The sequence below is a fragment of the Neomonachus schauinslandi genome, chromosome 12 (assembly GCF_002201575.2).
Source record: "Neomonachus schauinslandi chromosome 12, ASM220157v2, whole genome shotgun sequence".
Classification (NCBI taxonomy): domain Eukaryota; kingdom Metazoa; phylum Chordata; class Mammalia; order Carnivora; family Phocidae; genus Neomonachus; species Neomonachus schauinslandi.
Genome location: NC_058414.1, coordinates 105,430,151 through 105,452,272, shown reverse-complemented (window position 1 = coordinate 105,452,272; position 22,122 = coordinate 105,430,151). Strand labels below are relative to the sequence as shown.

Below are 22,122 nucleotides of genomic sequence, written 5' to 3'. Positions count from 1 at the left end.
CCCCCCCCCCCCCCCCCCCCGTTTTTGGTTATGTCCTATTTCCCAGCATTCAGTCTTTGAGAATTTTAAGGACTTTCATTTTCTGTTTGGCTTGTACAACTCTGACTTCGTTCCCCAGCCTCTTGAGATCGTGAGGTCTGAGAGGGCATGTCCTGCAGTGGGGTTAGGGTTAGCTCCTTGACTGTCGGTCATGCCCAGCCTGGTCCATTATCCTGTGTTTGCTGTTTTATATTTCTACATTCTGTTTTATACGGAATATATATGTTTAGCTAATTGTTGTATTTTGTATTTCTCTAGCTAATTTTTTCTTCATAAATCGCACTATTTTTCAAATAATTACAAGATCTTCAATTTTATTATTTTTTTAAGATTTTATTTATTTAAGGGACTCCTGGGTGGCTCAGTTGGTTAAGTGTCTTGCCTTCAGCTCAGGTCATGATCTCAGGGTCCTGGGATGGAGCCCCACAGCTGGCTCCTTGCTCAGCAGAGAGCCTGCTTCTCCCTCTCCCTCAGCTGCTCCCCCTGCTTGTGCTCTCTGTCAAATAAATAAATGAAATCTTTTTAAAAGATAAAAGGCACTTAGAAATGTTTTTCTCCATAAACAAGTATCACCAGTAGAAACTTGATAGACGCATCACCATGAATGTATTGTCACCATTTTCACAGAATTTAAGATGTGTCTTCCTAATCTTCAGATCTGTGTAGACTGCTGCCTCTCAACTCAGGGTTCTAATGGATTCCTAAAACACAGTGTTCCTTTTGTGCTCATTATAACTGTGTGGTGAGGAATTAACAGGCACATGGGGCTTGAACACACCGTAACCTCACTCATCACAGTTCTGAGGGTGTCCATTGTGTCAGTCATTTATGAGAACCCTACCCAGAGATGGCGGAAGTGCTTTTTTTTAAAGACTGGATTTTGGACATTTAAATGCTTTCTGTCTTTTTTTTTTTTTTTTTAGATTTTATTTATTCATTTGAGACACACACAGAGAGAGAGAGAGAGAGGGCATGAGCAGGGGGAGAGACAGAGGGAGAGGGAGAAGCAGGCTCCCCGCTGAGCCAGGAGCCTGACATGGGGCTTGATCCTAGGACCCTGGGATCATGACCTGAGCCGAAGGCAGATGCTTAACCATCTGAGCCACCCAGGTGCCCCTGCTTTCTGTCTTTACCTTCAGAGCTAAGTGTGTTCTGTCGTGTGTCCCTCAGGTCAAAGATGAACAGCATCAGTGTTCTCTGGGGCATCTGAAGATCCCTCTCAGTCAGCTGCTTACCAGCGATGACATGACCATGAACCAGCGATTCCAGCTCAGTAATTCAGGTCCCAACAGCACTCTGAAGATGAAGATCGCCCTCAGGGTACTGTAGTCTGCTGCACGTGCAGGAGTGGACGGGGAGACAGGCAGCACTGCCGATGCTCGCGGGCCCTGCCCCAGAGTGTGGCAGAGAGCACGGGGCACTCACCTGGGGAGCGAGGAAACCACTGCTGACGGTTTCCGGGTGCCTAAGGGAGAGCTGATTGAGGCCTGGACCCAGACCTCTGCCCAAGCTGGTATTTCCAGATTGCTTGAGCAGGCCAAGTTAAATTTTCAAAGGTCATTCAGGAGAGAAAATTTAATAAAATTCTACAAGGTGGTAGAAATTAGAAACAAAAATTTTTTTGTCTAAAATAGACTGATTCTTGTGACTGTCTAAGGAATGTTCAAAATAAAGTTGGCAAACATGAAAAATGCTAAAACTCACTGACTTTTAAAATGCAAATTAAAAAGAACCCACTTTTTAAAAAATTAAAGCAGACTTAGTGGAGCGTGCAGTGTACATGGTCTCTTTGCACTTGGTCCCAATTCTGGGGATCGGCACAGTTTCTCCAGAAAGGCCTACAGTGTCTCCAGGCCATAAGCGATAGGGCCCCTTGAACCAAGAACCCTTTCTCTGCAAATCTGACTTTCAGGAGGAAGACACAATGCAGACAGACCACGAACATGAAGATGTTTTCTGCAGCTTTATTTTATAAAAGCGGGAAAAGGTGACACTGATACAGTAACCCCAGGGTGCAGGGTTTGTGAGTGCAGGCTCTGCTCAGTGGAGTATTGCACACCCGGACACTACAGATGAAAGCCAGCAAAGCAAAGGGTCTGCGTGCTCACACAAGCCGGGGAGCGCAAGGCCTGCTCCCGCATGGAGGCTGCTCTGTGTGGTGGCCCCCCGGAGAGGGTGTCCTCGCCTCTCATCCGTGCTCGGGGGCACTCGGCTCAGGCTCACCCAGCAGTGACTGCACCCCACAACTGGGCAGGAATGCGTGCAAATGGAGGAGGCTGAAGAGAGCACACAGATGTGACGTTCATATCATGGAAGTGATACTTTGATTCATTAGACTTTGCTTTTTCTAAACTGTAATATGGCGTTATTTTAATAATAGAGTAGCTGGACATACACGAGACTGTTTATAATGTTTTGTGCCGACTTTTAAAGAAGCATTTGCAAATGAATAAATCTGAAGCTGTTCGGGTAGCAGGCTGTTCTAGCGTCCCTGATCTTAACTTCATGTTTATTTCCACCCCTAGGTACTCCAACTCGAAAAGCAAGAAAGGTCTCCAGACCACCAACACTCAGCTCAAGTAAAGCGACCCTCTGTTTCTAAGGAGGGGAGGAAAATATCGGTGAGGTCTCAGGTGTCTGCATCTCCAGGCTCCAGTGACAGCAACACAGCCCCGTGCACGCCAGTCATCGGGAGCGGCGATAAGCCTGGCGTGGAAGAGAGAGCCCAGCCTGTGGAGGCCAGCCCCCAGGGGCCACGAGACCTGGGCAGAAGCTCCTCCAGCCTTCAGGCCAGTGCCACCTGCTCGCCCAGCCATGTCTCCGTCAAGGAGCCCACCCCAAGCATAGCCTCAGACGTATCACTGCCCATCGCCACCCAGGAGCTTCGGCAGAGACTGCGGCAGCTAGAGAAGTAACTAGACGTCCCATCTCCTTTGTTCTTGTCAAACCAGAGCACGCACCTTTCATGCTGTAGGGAGGGAACATCATCTTAAGTTAGCTAAAAGAACTTCACGTGGCTTTGGCCTTTTGCTCACTGAGTCTTTGACTTTGAAAATAAACCTGCCGTTTTCTAGGACCTAATATTTGGCTCATTTGAGGATCAGGAAGCAGTGGGGTAACAGGTTCCATGAATAGGAAAGGGTCTGAAGCCGTGGTGTGGCTGTTCTCAGACCAGGAAGGCAGGATCTAGATCTGATGTGTGCTCTCAGCACAGCGATTGTGTCTGGGCTCTAAGAACAGGTCCTGTGTGCTCAGCGTTACGACCATTGGCCATTGTTGTCTAGTGTTCAGATTTAAGATGTGCCCCAGGGTTCTTGAGAGAAGGAGGAAAACAGCTTACAGTTACCACAAGCTTCAGATGTTAGCCTTTTCCTCCCAGCGGAAGGAATAAACTTGCCCTTTGAAGCCATTCTTCCTGTCTGTTGTTCTCAGAGGTGTGTTGAGGAATCGGAAGTGGAGGCAGAGATGAAATGAGTGCTCCTGGGGGTAGAGGAAGCATGCAGGTCTGTGACCCACACTCAGCACGCTTTTTTCCTTCGTACCTTCTCACGTCCACTATTTTGGAAAAAAGAAGCCAGTCCCTTCCTGCAATTTTAAATAAGAAAGTACTTTTTATCAGGAGCCAAATTTGGGGAGTAGCTGTGATGATCTTGGGGGACGTTGCGCTGGGGAAGCCGTTGGTGGCCTTGGGAGTCTGTGCTTCAACCCCGAGAGAGAGAAAGCGAGGGATAGTGTTTTGTCAGAGAGGCTGCCAGTAAAAATCAGAGCAAGCAACGTGTGGGGCTTTGAGAACGCATACGTAGGTTTGGGTAGTGACGGAATTGATGTTTGTAATTAGGAGACCTCCGAGTCTCATGAGTTCTGAATGACTAAGTTATGTTGGAGCCTCATTTGAAATGTGGGTTCAGCTGGTTGATTAAGAGTCCGAAGTTCAAATTTTGTTCAAGTCCATGGGTAATTTGGTTCCTTCTTGTGCCAGTGACGTACAGGCCTTCAGTTCTGAGGAGAGCCGTAACTTTCTGCTTTGCTTCCCCAGTGGGACGACCCTGGGGCAGTCGCCCCTGGGGCAGATCCAGCTGACCATCCGGCACAGCTCACAGAGAAACAAGCTCGTGGTGGTGGTACACTCCTGCAGGTGAGCTGGGCACCCTGGGGCCCCAGGGTAGCCATTACACGGGGAACAAAATACTGAATTCTAGCCTCACCAAATAGACGAATTTATTTCATCTTTAAAGAACAAAGTCATGAGGTTGTACTGTAATCCTAGTATTCAGTGGTGTATTCTTGCTTTGTTCTCGACATTGTTTCATAAGTATCTTCTATTCATAAGCATTTTGGTTGCTTTGTAATACGCTCTTCGGCTGCCATCCTGGATGTTTAGATTGCCCACGAACGAACATATCTTTCTTTTTTCTTGAAGTGTCTCTTTGGGATTAAATTTCCAGGAGTAAGTTTGTATCAATTCAAAGGATCCAAAAAATTTTATGGGGTCATGATAGGTATTGCCAATAGTCTTTCAAGCTATTTCTGGAGCATACCAGTTGACATTGGCACCCAAGGGTACAGGTGTGCCTTTCCCACCCTACCCCCCCCAATCGAGAACAGTTTATTGTGCAGTGTACTAATTTAGTAAGTGTAACATGAGATGACAGTGTTGCTTTAATTTGTATTATATTAGTGATGATAGTATGCAGCCAACTAATTATTTCCCTTTTAGGTAGAAGTTATATAAAATGCATGACATAAATATTTGGATCTTATAAAAGACTGTTAGAAACATAGGAAGTTAGAATTAGTGACATTTAGAAATACTATATAAATGTAGGGTTCAGTTTTGAAACTGTTTATTGAGCACCTTATGTATTCTTGCTGTGAGGTAATTACTGTCATAGAGGACTCTCACCAGATAATCCCCTAAGTAGATTTTCAGGTTGATCAATAAGTGCGTAATTTGAAGTGGTTGCATGTAATTAAATGCTCGACTGTGTTTGGCTCAGACCAGTTGTCCTAGGAGAAGTGCAGCGTGGGCTGCACAAAGGAGGTGAAAGGTTCGGGAGAGCGAAGGACAGAGAGTGGAGTGAGCAGCCTGAGCCGGCACGGAGGAGGGTGTGTGGCCTCGCTGGGGCCTCCCGGAAGGTTCCTTCCCTTGGCTGTAAGGCCGACCATACTCCCTCACTGGGAGAAGACAGACAGTAAAGTACTGTGGAAAGATAAACCAGCAGTTTCCATTTTCAAAGCAGAGCAAGGTATCAGAATGTCCCCCAAATACTGGGCTCAAGAAATGGAGGCAGAAGTCGCCTCCGCCAACAAGTGAGCACAGGGCAAAGACAGAAGCACACTTTGCTCCTTTGTGCTTCTCAGTGGTTTAGATAAATGGGAAATTAGAACAGTGAATTTGAACGTGACGCTGTCATTTTCCTAGATTCTAATATCTAGTGTTCTCTGGTTTGTGTCATAAGAAATCTCATTGCCTTCTCTGAAGATGGCTCTGACCCCTATGTCCGCATGTATTTGTTACCAGACAAGAGGAGATCAGGAAGGAGAAAAACACACGTGTCAAAGAAAACACTGAACCCCGTGTTTGACCAGAGGTATGGTGTTTACTCCAGTGGGGCGGGGGGGGGGGGGGGGCAGACTATTGAATCCTCAAATAAGGAAGGCTCGATCAATACTCTTGAATGACTAACACATTCAAACCAACACTGTTGGGAAGTATCAGTGAAAAACTCCAGATTAGCACCCACAGACTTGTCAGCATAAATAAATAAATACTTTGAACTTCATCTAGAAGCGCTAAACATAGTAAGTCCAAATTGTGAACATTGTGGAAGAGAGACTCATGAATGAGGACCTTAAAGAACTTTATTTTATGAGGTTGTATCTATTGATTTTTCTGAGTTATAAAGTAAAAACTGAGAATTTAAAATTTTTTCTTCAGATTTTTATTTAAATTCTAGTTAGTGAACATACAATGTAATATTGGTTTCAGGAGTAGAATTCAGTGGTTCATCGCTTACATACAACACCCAGTGCTCAATTTTACATTTTATTTTAAATAACAGTAATAAACCTATAACATCTTAAAATATTCTTCTGAAAAACTAGTTTCCAAAACAATAAAAAATATATAAATAAATGGCATTATTGTTTAACGTTTTTGCAGATCTCTCTAATGGTTTGTCTAAATAAAGGTCCTACTTTTTCTGCTGTCAGTCTGATGTGCTCATCTCTAGAGAGGGTCTCGGGGGCCTCCGGGGGCCTCAGGCCACATTTAAAGAAGCCTCAGTCTGTGCAAACTGGGTACCTTACATTACAGTCTCTGTAGCTAAAAATCCACCAGCATTTTGGGAAATAATATTAAGTCAGATGGTGTCAAAGTATCTGTCACTTGTGTTTACATTTATCTTTAAAGGGACTGGTCGTTTTATCATAACTTCATGCCAACAACTCTATCTAAACCAAGGTCATAAGCTGACGGGTGTGCACCAAATCCTGGTGTGGGTGTGTTTTGACAGTGTTCTCACTTAGCCCCCAGCATTTAAGGATTCAGAGACCCCACCTGCAAGTCTGGGTTTCTAGCTGCTCCAGCTCCATGGAAAGGCTGGCCGCATTCCAGCCACGTCCCTACAGGGCCTCAGGCTCTCTGTCCTCTGGTTTACCAGAGACCCTGCCTCACAATGGCCGGACACCGGCCAGGACACCACTTGGTGCCCCTGCAGGCATTTTGGCTTGTGGCGTCTGAGTTCAGCCATTAAAAAGTGCACTGCAGATCTGTTCACTTCCGTGAGGCTGTGTCACTTAGTTCGTTCACCCAGGCGTTTTATTTAGTGTTCTGTAGTCTTTAGGCCTGGATGAGTGAACTGGTCTGGACCCTCTGCTGTGTCCTACAAACGTACAGTCCCCCGTCCTTATAACTAAATACAACAGCCCTCCCCACGCGTGAGGGAGCCACACGCAAGAGGGCCTTTCCCATATTTAGGGTGCAAGAGTCACCACGTATGTTTGGAAAATAATGGGAAAAAAATGTTTTTGAGTCTTCATGAAATGCCAGATCCAAAAACTGAACAAAACTCAACTGTGTAATAAAAAATCAACGTAACATTTGGAACTGTCTCATAAGCAGAAATGTCATTTTTTAGTTATAATAAAATACAATAAAATTATGGGGAAATTTAAGGAAGGTCCTCTTTTTTCCATGTCAGCTTTGATTTCAGTGTTTCATTACCAGAGGTACAGAGGAGAACGTTGGATGTAGCAGTGAAGAACAGTGGCGGCTTCCTGTCCAAAGATAAAGGGCTTCTTGGCAAAGTAAGTTTGAAAAATATCCTTGGTCAGTTCCTATATTTTATAAACATTAAACACTTACCCAAAGTGCATTTTTTTTTTTCAGACCATACTTAAATAAGTGGAAAGGGGTGAACTTCCTCTGTAATTATGCTTATTTATAAAATAGTGGACTATGAAAGACCATGTTGTCTAAAACCTGATTACCTTTTGAAGATTATTTTTAAGTTTTCATTGTTTTTACATATTCATATTGTTGGCATATTATTCATCTAAATCAGTGGCTTTATTTCTCTGAATTTATTCTAGTCTTTGTCTAAACTCACATGTAACTCTTGCATAAGATTATATATTCTTTAATATTAAATGTACAAGGGGCCAAGGTGGGGAAGAGGAGTTTTCAGTTATGGATCCAGTTACCGGTGATCCGTCCCATCTGTGCTGCCGTGAATGGCACTTGAGCCAATATCCCTGTAAATTACCTGCACTGATTCTTCTTAAAAACTGTTTTGAGACTGCTGGATACAGGGTGGACTCTTGGATGTGATCCACTATATCATTCATGGGGGGTCATCAGGGCCCAAAACACTGACAGAGCCTCAAGATAACAGAGAGGGGGTTCCGTCCTGAGGCAGGAAGAGGTTGGAAAGGCTGGGAGGACTGGGGGCGTGAGCAGGGGCTGCTCCCCCCACTGTAACAAATGTTGTTCCACCAACAGGTGTTGGTTGGTCTGGCGTCTGAAGAACTAGCCAAGGGTTGGACCCAGTGGTGAGTGTCCCACCACAGACGAGTCCCGTGTGTTTACTTCACAACACTCTCCCCAGCTGACCTCACGTCTGTCCCCCTCTCCCTGTGCACCCCTAGGTATGACCTCACGGAAGATGGCACAAGACCACACGTGGTGACGTAGTCCATGCCGGGCGCGAGGAGCCCGCCCCAGTGTCCGCACTCACACTGTGTGCTCAGAGCACACCATCCCGCACATGTACCAACACTGTTTTTATAATTTCAGTGTATTTAGTTATATAAATCTTCATAGTTTTATAAACCATGTTGACGTTTTAGGCATATTTGGCCAATATTATCATTAGATTTTGTATGTTTAATTTTCTGTAGTATTTCACTAGTTATTATAGCGTGTGGTAAGGTAGCCGTTAATTACCGTGTCACGTAAAGGTGTGTGTCAGTTACATCCAGTAGGAAGCAGATGTGTGTATATGCTTTACTGTTGCCTTGTTTTGTACACACTGAGGTACACTATGCCATGTAAATAGACTATTTTTTATAATCTCTACATGCTGGTTTGAATTCTGAAGAAAATGGATTAAGGAAATATATTTTTTTCTTCTAAAATGTATTAAATTCTTACGACAGATAATCATTTTGTCTTTGCAGGGTAAAGTTCTCAGTGACCAATTTTATGGTGTTTCTTTTTTTAAAAAAGGCTGAAAGTTTAAATATTAGTATTCTTCTGCCCATCATGAATGACGGAAGTATTCAAAATATTACCAGTTTCATAAATATAAAGATGTATTATTGAGAGTTAGTTGAAGTGCTTACAAGGAAAAGTGTGTAACTGAGTCATACAAAATACTAAGAGCATTGTCATGATTCATAAATCATGATGCACTAATTTGAACTTTCTTACGTAAAATGAAATGTCTTAAGTTTATTTTTAATTGCTTGATATAACCTACTCATGAAGTAGTACAGAGATACACAGTTATACTTCCTAAAATATAATACAAATTTCCAGTGTTAGCACTTAGGCTATTGTGAAACCATCGGTCATGAGCTTTGTTAATTTTCAGTGTTTTCCCAGCCTGTGAAGACAGGCTCACACGGTCACCATAAGGTTTGTGGGGTAGATCTGGTAAGTAGGTAGGAGGTTGTTTTAAAAACCAACGGCTCGTTCATTCATCCGTCGGTGCGACATCATCCGTCGGACCCTGTGCGCGAGGCCGGGGGCTTCCAGCACGGCGGCTGTTGACTTTAAATAACCATTTCCTGAGTCTCTTCACTGTACACCGTGACTGACCTCAGTACTGGGATATGGTGATACCGTTTTTATTTTGGAATACTTGTTTTCTTCTTGGATTATTGCAGCATGTTTTAGGTCCTCGAGGCCCAGGCCTCTGGGGGGATGAGGCTCTGCATCAGTGTCGGCTGCGCATGTGTCTGAGAAGCGTGTGACGCGGACAACTTCTCAGCCGTGAGAACATTCTGTATCACGTATGCAGATGCTGGGGGAATAGAGCTTTGCGACTGACTCTGGAGATCGTACCATAAGTCGTCTCATGGACTCACGACTGCTCGTGTGACCAAAATACCAAAGTGCCTGTGGTGGACGCTGATTGTTATTCCTGCGCACGTCTGCCTTCCAGCAGATTTCATGTTTGTTTTCATTTACACTTGGAACCGTGGGTTTGTTCATAATGGAGTCTGTAGTTCACAACACATTTCATGTAACCATAAAGACAGTATAATCTCACTGTTTCCTAGTTAATGGAACTTCACTATAAACCATGTCCAATGTACAGGAGGAAGTTTATTAATATATTGATGCACACATAAACATATGCACACAAAAAATTTAACTGTGGTATTTAGTAGCATGATAAAGGCAGGTAACTACTTATTAAATCTAGTTGCCTGCCCATGGTATTAGATTTATTAAAGATTTGTTTTTTTAATTCAGTCTGTTGAAGGGCTTCTGGCATAATCTATAAAAAGAGAACCACTCACTGAAATGCATCATACCAATAATTTTTTACCAACATCCTAAACATTTGGGTTTTGCAATCACCAATAGGTACATATTTACTTTATGGAATGCTTTATTTAAGTAATGAGGCAAAATAAATACAATGAAAGGTAGAAAGCCAGTTAGCAGCATGACACGTGCCTTGTGATACAGGGACTGGGGAGCCTGGAGACAGACCCATCTGCAGGTTCTGAGGCCTCTGGCAGCGGGCTTCATTCTGCTTAAGAGGAAAGAAAGAAGGAAAGGGACAATTCTAAAGACATAAAACGTTTCCCGATGTGATCCTGTCTTTTGTGGCAAGAAGAGCATTCAACGAGAAGCTCTTTTACCCTGTGGGCAGGGTTGAGAATTACTGTCGAGGCCAGACTCCAGGATCCTGGTGATGGAGAACACTTGAGTTCTCAAAATGTTCATCACTGGTTCAATAATAGGTTCATCCAGGAAAAGGGAACGTTAACTTTTCTATATTAAGCCAAACCAATGGGAGGAAAATTAAATGAAATTGAATTCTGTTAGTTTATACATGTGGGTTGCCTATCCTGTGCCTTAAAGTATGGAAGTTTGGCGGCATTGTTTTCAAGTTTCAGATCATAGCTGTATTCACTTTATATTCTATACTAGGAGAATTCATTTTGCAGATACGTTTCATCAGGAGGTCAGCCCTTTTCCAAGAACCTAAGCTCAGTGTAGACCAGCGTGTATAAACTCTGGTCGTCACCCACTGCAAATGGAAAACAGAGGGTTTTTTTAAATTACTATGATAGAATGTCCTTTTTGATCAACTAATTTTACATGACAATGCATGTATTTATTCAATAAACTTTTATGTTCGCTAACTTGTGATTTGTTTTTCCTTTGTCTTTTGAAATGAAGTTTTTAGTGTGGGATCAAACGATTTGAAAAGGAGATACAGTACATTATTTATCCATGCTGTGTGTGAATTCTTTCATTTCCAAAAGAACATGAGATCATTGATCCTAGTCCTCTTGTGCCCATCTTTTTAGTCTTCATGCCCAAGGTGGGGCTCAAATCTACAACCCTGAGATCAAGAGTCAGATGCTCTACCAACTGGGCCAGCCAGGTGCCCCTCTCTTGTTCCCATCTTAATTTGACTCTCCTCTGCCTGCTTTAGACTTGGAGTCGTGAAAACAGCTCTTATGAAAGACAATCACAAGTAGAAAAAAATAGTCTTTGAGGGTCTTTTGTACGTAGAGTTCTGAGAAGTGATGACCCAGAGAAAGGCTGGCTGGACCAGGTGGGAAAGCACTAGGCCGGGCCCTGCCGATGCCCCATGGCCACTGCAAACCCGGCCCTTCTGGCTCCTTTACCATCTTCAACCAGACTGAATGTGGACGAACATGGGTGTTAGTTCCGGTCCCTGTGTTAATATTTACTCTGCGTTCTGCTTGATGCCAGTGACACACATGGTCTCCCAGTTTCTATCTGCAGTACAGACTGCCGCGGGGCTGAGACCCGTCAACCCAGTGCCTCCTTGTAAGGCCTCACGGTGTGTCTGTCCGCGTCAGCCGAGGGGTTGGGGATGGACACCTAGATGGTACCTCTGCCTCCCTGTGCCTCTCTCTGTGTGCAGGTACCAGGTCCCTTAGTCCCACCCCGGAATACATCCGCTTGGCTGTCCTCCCGAGTCCAAGCCACTGCCCTTCCCGTCTGTCAGCTCCCGGCGCCAGCGCTTGGGCCTCCGCCCCCTGCATTCTCCATGCAACAACCAAAGGGATCTTTGAAAACACACCTCTAGGGGCGCCTGGGTGGCTCAGTCATTAAGCGTCTGCCTTCGGCTCAGGTCATGGTCCCAGGGTCCTGGGATCAAGCCCCGCATCGGGCTCCCTGCTCCGTGGGAAGCCTGCTTCTCCCTCTCCCACTCCCCCTGCTTGTGGTCCCTCTCTCTCTGTGTCTCTCTCTGTCAAATAAGTAAATAAAATCCTTAAAAAAAAAAAAAGAAAACACACCTCTCTTTACTGCTCTCCATGCTCTTAGAAGAAAAACCAAGAGTGTATCAAGCTGTGAGGCCCTTCCAATCCTTCTGCAGTGCCACTCATCCATGATACTTCCTTTCAGTTCCAGAAACTCCCCCCGCCCCTCCTTCCCGCCTCAGTGCCCAACCTGCTCTTCCCCTGACACTGGCCTGGCTAACTCTCACTGCCCTTCGCTTCTCAGCAGAGTGCGTTTCCTCGGCTGTCCCTGACCAGCACTCTCCCTTGTACAAGCTCTCTTAGCACCGTGCTGCTTTCATTCATATACTTAACATAATCACGGCTTTGCTTTATATAAAATCACATCCCAGATGCACTGTAAGCTCCCAAGGGCAGAGATTATGTGGGTGTTATTTAAATCTTTTTCCAGTGGCTTATCACTACTCTTGGCACCCGGTAAACAAATAACTGCTGGATGAATTAGGTCTATAGTTTGGCAGACCTTAACGTTAATTTGTCTCAAGTTTCCATTTAAAGAAAGAGACACCTATTGACAGTTCTTAGTATTAAGTCTAAAGAGAAAGGTACTGGGCGCCTGGGTGGCTCAGTCAGTTAAGCAACTGCCTTCGGCTCAGGTCATGATCCTGGAGTCCCGGGATCGAGTCCCATATCGGGCTCCTTGCTCAGCAGGGAGTCTGCTTCTCCCTCTGACCCTCCCCCCTCTCATGTGCTCTCTCTCTCTCATTCTCTCTCTCAAATAAATAAATAAAATCTTTAAAAAAATAAATAAATAAAAAATAAAGAGAAAGGTACTGATGGACATAAAAAAGAATACTATTGCAACAAAAAGCCAACAATGTTATTATCTGAGAAAGAAAAAATCGAGCACAAACGTGGAAAAGAGCCAGAAGTCTGCCTTTATTTGATGTTATTCTGGAAATCCTAGGCAATACGATATGAAAAAAAAGATCAATTTTGTATGGGAGAAGTCATTTTCAAAATATGAGATTGTCTACCTGTAAAATCTAAGAAAGTGGGGCACCTGGGTGGCTCAGTTGGTTAGGCAGCTGCCTTCGGCTCGGGTCATAATCCCGGGGTCCTGGGATGGAGACCCGCGTCGGGCTCCCTGCTCAGTGGGGAGCCTGCTTCTCCCTCTCCCTCCGCTTGCCACTCTGCCTACTTGTGTGCTTGCTTGCTCGCTCTCTCTCGCTTTCTCAAATAAAATCTTAAAAAAAACTAAGAAAGTAATCTGAAAACTTAAGTGTTTAATAAGAGCCCAGTTATTAAACGTACAAATCTCTCTATGTCTCATACACTATTACTAGCTATTAGAAAACATAATGGGGGGGCACCTGGCTGGCTCAGTCGGTAGAACGTGCGACTCCTGATCTGGGGGTTGTGAGTTCAAGCTCCACATTGGGTGTAGAGATTAGGAAAAAGAAAAAGGAAATTATAATGCGAAAAAGTCACGCAGTAGCCTTGGGACTATGATAGCAGTGACCGCAGCCGAGCAGGAGAGCATGCAGACAGGTTTTAGGGCTCCTCCAGAGGCCCCGTCATCTGGGAACTGTCACTGTGTGACCGGTCTGGCTCCTGGGAAAACCGTATCAAAAACCATCAGTGGCAGTTCCGCAACATGGCGGCTGCTTGGGGCAGTGATACCAGTTAGGGCAAACGAGGCTGACCGCAACAATGTTAAGGGAAGTCAGAGATGAGATGCCCATTGAGGGCTTCGAAGAATGCTGGCGTTCTGGAGCTCTAGGAGGGTGGGTGCACCTGCGGAGCTGTGCGTGGCTGGAGCAGGCCAGGTCCTGAGGACTCACTGCTGGTCATCCACATTCGAGGAAATCTGTCCAATCCTTAGCTGACCAAAACAGCCAGCTGAGCAGAGACTTCAGAGGGAGCACATGACCAAGAAGGCAGCTTGTAGAGAATTAGCCCAAGAAAGTTGCTAAACCAGAAACAACAAAGTCAAGAGGGAGGGAATCTTACTTACAGAGTTGCCATACTGTTATTTTAAATGTCCAGTTTTCAACAAAAAGCCTTAAGATGTGCAAAGCAGCAGTAAAGGGTGGGCTGTATTGGGGAAAGCAGTAGGTGGAAAGTGTCCCTAAGGAAACCCAGATGTCGGGCATACGTGGACAGCTTGAATCAGCTGTTGTAAATACGTTCAAAGAAATGGAGAATTCAAGGCAAGTAGAAGAATAATGAAGAATATCAGTAAAGAGAGAAATAATTAAAAGGATGAAATAGAAATTCTGGAGTTTACAAGTGAAGTGGAGTTCAACGAATGTGAGCTGACAGAAGAGATCAGTGAAATCTCTGAGGAACAGAGCATGGCCACCACGCTCACACAGCCGAGTCCCAGAGGGAGGTGGGGCGCAGGGCCAGAAAGGACAGGGCACAGGATGCCCGCCCAGCGCATGCCAGGTAGGCTCCACATAGAGAGTCTGCCCTGGGCACGTCGTGGTCGAGCCGGTGGAAGTCAAGGACAGTCTGAAAGCAGCAAAAGAGACCGTCTCACCCTGGACTCCTCGATAAGACAGCTGCAGCCTCTCACCCGAAGCCGCGGAGGCCAACGCGGGGGGTGACAGATTCAGATGCTGGAAGAAAGACTCAGCCAAACGTCCTGTGTCCAACAAAACAGCCCTTCAGAAATGATGGTGAAACAGCCATTCCCAGATTAAAAAAAAAAAAAATTGTCCCTAGCCCACCTGCCCTCCAAGAAACACTAAAGGAGTTAATGTGGCCTTTTTGTGTTTGCGTACGTTTGTTCACGATTGCTCACGATTTTATGGCTCTCTTTTGTGCTTGGAGTACTGGAGGCCGGGAAGGAGCGTGGCCCAGTGGTTGAGAGCGTGGCTCCGAGTCAGACCGCGCATGTTCAGCCCCCACTGCTGGGCCTGTGTGTCCTAGAGCAAGTCGCAGACCGTCTCTGTGCCTCCCACTTCCCGTCCGCAAGCAGGGGCAGGCTTAGGGCTTGTCTGCTGGGGGTCTCGAGGAAAACGGGAGACAAGACCGGCCGAGTGTGCGGGGTAGCGCAGGGTGCTGCCCCGTGTCTTACTCCCCTTCGAGCCAGGACGGGGCGCCCCCTCCGTTCCTCGCCCTCCGTTCAGGCCTGCCACAGCCTCGTGCTGCTTCTGCGCCCGCCACTTCGTGGCACCATCCTCTGGCCACTCGCCTGCCACACCGCGCGCCCCGCTCCACCCGGCCCCCCTGTCTCTGGCGTGCTGCCCCTCGTCCGTCCAAAACAAGAGCCTCAACACCTTCCCCACCGCCTTGGCTGCCGGCCGCCCGCCGTCGTGTGCCTGTCAGGCCTTCCTCTGAGGGCGGCTTCTGGCAGGCTCCCCCCGGCCTCGGTGAGACGGCGCTGCCTCCTTTGGTGTCCACCGTACAGGGAGTTTGTTGTTACTTCTGTTCGTTGTGGCATAAAATATACAGAAATGTGTACAGACCCTGGCTGTTCTGCCCAGAATGTCCCCAAGCAGCGTCCTGCGTGACCAGCACGCCGTGAAGAGCGCCCCCCATGCCAGCCCCCACGGCGTAGCTCCCACCCGATGGCCCAGCCCACAGCCTGGCTTGCGCAGACCCTGAGCCGCATACAAGCGGACACACTCCGTGGGGTGTGTTTGTGTCTGGCTTCTTCCACCCGTGTTATGTTTGCGAAGGATGCCTGATGTCTTCTACGATGGTTTGGTGAAGCCTTGGGGACCCGAGAATCACACACACAGGGCGCTAGCACGTGGTCAGCTGGGAGCTTCCTGCTACAGGTGCGTCCAGCACCTGCTGCCCGAGGGTCCAGGCCTGCAGGACGGAGGGAGGGGCTTCTAGGTCCAAAGAGCCACCCTCCCTCCTTCCAAGACTCTTCCCAGAGGGAACCTCTGAGCCACCAGCACCCAGCATGCACATTCCCCAAAGCCTGCCTTGTTCTGCGTTACACGACGGTGTGTGAAGACACCGCAGACCAGCCAGGTTCCGCCGTCGCCCTCCCAGCCCACGTTTTCCTCCAACGTGACGACAGGGTCAGGGCCACACTTGCTGGGGGCAAACCACGGGCTGGCCTCAGTTTCCAGTCTTGTGAGGACAACACACACAACACACACTTCCCTAGAACCGATACCCAACTGGATAAAATGGGGAAGGTCAATCCTCTCATGTTTTGGATCACTTCACTGCCTCGACCTGCCGAAGTTGGATTTGTCTCCATAATGAAAGGCAGGGCTAATTGTGGCAGTTTTCTCACTTAAAAAAAATTCTGAAACTGCAGCTCCCGGTTCCATGTGTAACCTCATCTCCATTTGATAGAGACTTGGTTCTCTCGTTGAATTGTCTTTTCCCTTTCTTACTAATATTTAAGATCAGGTCACCTCTCTGTCTTGGCCAAGTTTCCCTTTTACTTGTCCAAGGTTTTGCTGCTTCGGCTCTGAGTTGAGAGCCCAAGCTTTACACATAAATAGAACATAATACCAGAAGTTTCTTGGATCATTTTTTTATGGGACAGTTCTTCCACCATCTTGCCCAGACGGTGTGGTGAAAGTATCTATCACACCACTCCTAATGCATGAATGCCCTTGACAAAAACCCAACTCTGCCTACTGAATAAAACAAGCAGGAAGAAGCATTCATTGCAAGGCTTTTGACCTGCAGGCTGGAAAATGCAAGGCTAAAGGAGCAATGAGGGGCACCTGGGGGGCTCAGTGGGTTAAGTGTCTGCCTTTGGCCCAGGTCATGATCCCAGGGTCCTGGGATCAAGTCCCACGTTGAGCTACCTGCTCAGTAGGGAGCCTGCTTCTCCCGCTCCCTCCGCTGCTCCCCCTGCTTGTGTTCTCTCTCTCTCTCTCAAATAAATAAATAAAAAATCTTTAAAAAAAAATAAAGGAAGGAATTCAACGTTGCTCACAGACTGTGGGGTTTTGACAAGGTAAATGCACAAAAGTTACTTGGCTTTTTCAGCAGACTGGTAGCCTAGTGGTCTTCTTTCTTATTTGTATCAGGGAAGCTGAATCAGCGGGACAGGAAGCATGGTATGAATTGGCTGGTGTCTTCTGATTTTTGAGAAGAGCGGTAAATTCCTGTGTCTCTCTCTCTCGTGGTCTCTCTCTCAAATAAGTAAAATCTTTAAGAGAAATTAAATTTATTCATGGCTACACATTTTACCCTACACCCTGCATTAGCTTCACCTTGCAAGTTTGGGTTAGTACTTTGACTGCCATTTAGATCTAAGTAGGTTCAGATTTCCACTGGGACTTACTCTTTATTCCATGAGTTACTCAGAACATTTTTAAGCGTCAAAGAATGTTTTCCCCTACCATTTCGATGTTGGTTACTAATTTAAATGCACTGAGGTCAGAGAATATGGTCTACAGAATATTGATTCTTTTGGGGGAAATTGAGCTCATCCTACTCCCTCCCCAGTCTTTGTCCTCCTAGCTCCTGGTCCTCCAGAGCAGGTCTTCTTTTTTTTTTTTAAATGTGGCTCCACACCCAGTGTGGAGCCCAGTGCGGGGCCTGAACTCATGACCCCGAGATCAAGATCCAAGCTGAGATCAAGAGTTAGACGGTTAACCAACTGAGCCACCAAGAGTGCCAGAGCAGGTCTTAAAGGACATCTGAGACCCCACTCCTTGGTGATACTTGAGATTTTGAGACAACAGCCCCTACAGCCAAGTGAGAGAGGACTTGACGCACTTGCTGGTCCTGAGCTTACGTCTTGGCCCATGGCTCCCTATGAACCATGCCCCAGGCACCAGTTTCATGAGCTTTTCAGCTTCTTTTCCTGGGCACACAGTCCACCTGACCTTTGGCTGCGAGCAGTGAGCCCAGACCGGTTTTCTGTTCTGGGTGGTGCACACACAGCCCTTTTGTACTCTGGACTCACCTGCCTGCCCGCTGCCTACAAACCTGTGACCTCAGGATCCTTGTTTTGCGTTCCTGTTCCACGTAGGCTCCATGGGGGCACAGCCATGCATTTTTCTTTTTCTCTGTCCAATCTCATCTTTTGTAGCTGTTTGGAGCAGAGGAAGTGAGTGGAAGCATGCATTCCCTACACCCCATAACTAAAATTGGCCTTTCTGTGTGTGTCTACATGTGAGAAAGGAACAATGTCACGGGAATCTGCTAGGGGTCACCTGGCAAGTTCTTGGCAGCAGGTGATGCCTTGTCTTGCCTCCAGGGCCTCAGTCCCACCAGGCAGGTCTGCAAACACCACCACACACTTGAAAGAGGCTTTTAAAGGTTTGATGTCGCACCATTTCATCCATTTCTGCGCGTCTTACACAATTTTAGAGCCATCTTAGCTTTACCTCTTGTGTCCCCGGAGAAGAACCATGCTCTCGAAGGCAATGATTTGCCCAAGGTCTCGGGGCTGGTTATAGAGCCAACATGGCAAGAATACAGGCAAATCCCACCAGCACGTTTTATAGATGCTGGATGCAGGATGATGACATCACAGAGGTTATTTCTAAACCAGCACAACTGAATCTAAATACAATAAAATAATTACATTTAAATCATTCTGATTAAGGGGACCTGGGTGGCTCAGTCACTTAAGCGTCTGACTCTTGGTTTCGGCTCAAGTGACAATCTCAGGGTCGTGAGATTGTGCCCTGAGTCGGGCTCTGCGCTCGGGATGGGGGTGGGGGGCAGAATCTGCTGGAGATTCTTCTCTCCCTCTGCCCCTCCCCCACCACGAGTGTTCCCTCTCCCTCTCTAATGAATAGATAAATCTTTAAAATAAATAAATAAATCATTCTTATTAAGATGAAATGCACTGATGACCCATTACTTCAGTTATTATTTTACAAAACTGTCCTACTATCACAGAAATATTTGGACCATCCTTTGAATTTTTTTTTTTTTAAGATTTTATTTATTTATTTGAGAGAGAATGAGATAGAGAGAGAGAGCATGAGAGGGGGGAGGGTCAATGGGAGAAGCAGACTCCCCGCTGAGCAAGGAGCCCGATGCGGGACTCGATCCCGGGACTCCAGGATCATGACCCGAGCCGAAGGCAGTCGCTTAACCAACTGAGCCACCCAGGTGCCCCCCATCCTTTGAATTTAATTATTCAGTAACAGCCAGTAAGATTCTAGTTTCTTTTGTAGCTCATAAATGGACTTACAGGAAATTTTTCAAAAGAATATAGGACAGAATATATGACATCAAGTGATTTAACAAGCTAGCATTTATTTGGAGCAAACAAGATTAATCTCTGAGCCATATATAAGTGCTCTAAAAATTTGTGTTCCTAGAAAGGTTATGAAAGGCAACCTTTTATGTAAACAGGACATTGAAAAGGCATCGACTCCTCCTGACCAAGGGGTCAGGGGCCACATATTTAATAGAAGCTGCAGGTAGCTTTAGCCAAGTGTAGATGACATCCTGGGGAGGCTCAGAAGGGTGAGCAGTGCTCATGACAACGCCTTTTCTCCTGGAACTCGACTCGGTGTGTCTGTTTCCTCCTTCGGCTCCATGAGGGACTCTCACTAGGGTCACTGCCAAGCCCAGTGGACACTCATTCTTCGGTGCATTCAGTGAGTGCCTATGTGCTGTGGAGAACACTTGTGTGGACCCCAGCCCTAGGAGGAGATACACAACAATCAAACAATACCACAAACTCATCAATCATCAGGAACTCTGACCAAAGTGCTTGATGGGTTCCAGGGCACCCTGGGAGGGGGTGGGTGGGAGCTCTGCGTCTGGGGGTCCAGCATCTAGTTACCCTGCAGCTGAGCTGTGGGGGGCATGTGAGGTGTATGAAGTGAGGCAGGAGGGGAGGGTTCAGGTAGGTGGGGTGAAGGCACAGAATGACGGAGCTTTGGGCAAGTCAGAAGGGGCACAGCCGAGGCTGAGGAGGTGGACAGGGCTGGGCACCCTGTTATTTATCCTAAAGCAAGGAGAGAGCACCGAGGGCTTGCAAGCAAAGGTTTGGCAATGGTCAGGTTCTCCCAAAGAATAGATCGTTCCAGGGACATTATTGAAAAGGAGAAGGAAGAGGGAAGACATTTATAGACATTTTATGGTTTCAGCTTTAATGGTGGTCTCTGATCCACTTTGAGTTAATTTTTGTGAATGGTGTGAGGTAGGGGTTCCCACTTTCTTCCATATGTGTACCCAGGAGATTTCAGCGCGCGGACACAGCACCTGAGGCGTGGGCAGACAAAGCACAGTGCACACGCAGGAGCCCCCCAGGCTTCTCCCCTCTACCCCAGTGCTTCCCTAAGGGCTCACTCAGTGTGGGTGCGGCAGGTGTCCTGAGGGGCTTGTTGGCCCGGTTCCCAAGGGGTAGAGGATAAGGGTGAGCCTTGAGTTTCCAATTACTTCTGCTTTTTCTTTAATTGTTGTTCAAATGCATCCACATCCACATTTCCCAAGTTCCACTTTTACTTTTAGAGACGCTACAATGTAAACCCCAAAAAGGAAGGAAAGTTTCTGCAGCTGCCTCTTGATTAGTCATGACCCCTCCCTCTTTCTTGGAATCAGTGACTCAGGTGCTGGGTGGCGTCCTGGTTCACGCTGACCGCCAGCCCTGGGCTCCGCTCCACCCTGTTGGTTTGGCCCAGAACGTCGGCGAATTGCTCCTTGTCCTCAGCACCATGTTAAAGTTCCTAGCCAGTGACTGCCTCTTCTTTAGCTTATTTTGGCAGTTGTAAATATTATGATGAAATGACAAATTTTGTGTTTTCTTATTAGGCAGAGAATATTTCTGGAAGGATAGTCAGGAAAGTGGTAACAGTGGTTTCCTTTGAATTTGAACAATGCGATTTGTGTTATTTCTCAATACAAAATAAATTTTTATTTTTATTTATTATTTTTTAAAGATTTTATGTATTTATTTATTTGACAGAGAGAGACACAGCGAGAGAGGGAACACAAGCAGGGGGAGTGGGAGAGGGAGAAGCAGGCTTCCCGCGGAGCAGGGAGTCCGATGCGGGGCTCGATCCCAGGACCCTGGGACCATGACCTGAGCCGAAGGCAGACGCTTAATGACTGAGCCACCCAGGCGCCCTTGCTCTTTTTTTATTTTTTTTATTTTTATTTATTTTGTTTTTTTTAGGTTTTATTTATTTGACAGAGAGAGACACAGTGAGAGAGGGAACACAAGCAGGGAGAGTGGGAGAGGGAGAAGCAGGCTTCCCGCCAGGCAGGGAGCCCGATGCGGGGCTCGATCCCAGGACCCTGGGACCATGACCTGAGCCGAAGGCAGACGCTTAACGACTGAGCCACCCAGGCGCCCCCAAAATAAATTTTTTAAAAACCTGAGTTTTACAGCTGGTCCTTTATCAAAGATATTATTTTAGCCTCTATGTTCCATCCCAAACAGCTTCAGCCTTAGTTTATATTGCTTTGCCATGGGGTCCCATTTTAATTCTATCAACCTTTTCTCATTACCGCATGGTAAGGTTCTAAGAAGAGAGATCACCTCAAACCGCATTCATTCATTTATTCAGAAAACATTTTCTTCAAGCATCGAAAATGTGCCAGGGGGAGCCTGGCTGGCTCAAGCAGAGCCTGAGACTCTTAGTCAGGGTTGTGAGTTCAGGCCCCATGTTGGACATAGAGCTTACTTATCAATCAATCAATAAACAAACAAACAAATAAATAAGTAAAATGTGCCAGACTTACCCCGAGGCTGTAGGGCTGAGTAGGACGCAGTGTCGACACCAGGGCACAGACAGGGCTAATGGAGGGAAGTGCTCAGAGCCTGCATCACAGGACAGGGTTGAAGACAGACTGCAGTTATAAGGGGTTTTGAGGAGGCCTGGGATTCATTCTTGAGGAAAGGCACGTTCGTGCCTTGAGGGGCTGGCCTCCGGCGTGTCAGACTGTTCCTGTCCGCACTGCACGTAAGAGGAAGCTGATGGCGGAGGCACCGCGTGGCCTGTCCCACGTCATTCAGATGGCTGGCGAGTGGCAGAACTGATGCCCAGACGGTGTGGGTCCAGAACGCACCCTGTTTTGTCAGGAGGCACCAGCAATGTAATGGGGTGCTGCGGGGACAGAGTGAGGACGGGGATAAGGGTCCAGTGGACGGGAGGGGCAGCTGGATTTCAGTTCTGGATGTGTGTGCGGTGAGCTGGGGGAGGGGCCCAGGATGGGAGGCAG

The 22,122-nt window shown here is 46.7% G+C and overlaps 1 protein-coding gene across 8 annotated transcripts in view; it reads left to right on the top strand.

Annotated features, from left to right (window-relative positions):
• ESYT2 (extended synaptotagmin 2) overlaps positions 1–10,923 on the top strand; it is an 83,781-nt gene extending 72,858 nt beyond the window's left edge. For 3 of the 8 annotated variants that reach the window (XM_021693003.1, XM_021693001.1, XM_021693000.1), the window contains 7 exons: positions 1,210–1,359; positions 2,565–2,950; positions 4,076–4,174; positions 5,499–5,630; positions 7,242–7,347; positions 8,042–8,091; positions 8,188–10,923. In XM_021693003.1, coding sequence (XP_021548678.1) covers positions 1,210–1,359; positions 2,565–2,950; positions 4,076–4,174; positions 5,499–5,630; positions 7,242–7,347; positions 8,042–8,091; positions 8,188–8,233 — 969 coding nt within the window. In that variant the 3' untranslated portion in view covers positions 8,234–10,923. Of the gene's footprint in view, positions 1–1,209; positions 1,360–2,564; positions 2,951–4,075; positions 4,175–5,498; positions 5,631–7,241; positions 7,348–8,041; positions 8,092–8,187 lie in introns of those variants that run through there. The other 5 variants (XR_002480477.1, XM_021693004.1, XM_021693002.1 and 2 more) reach the window with 5 other exon arrangements.
• The last annotated feature ends 11,199 nt before the right edge of the window (positions 10,924–22,122 follow it).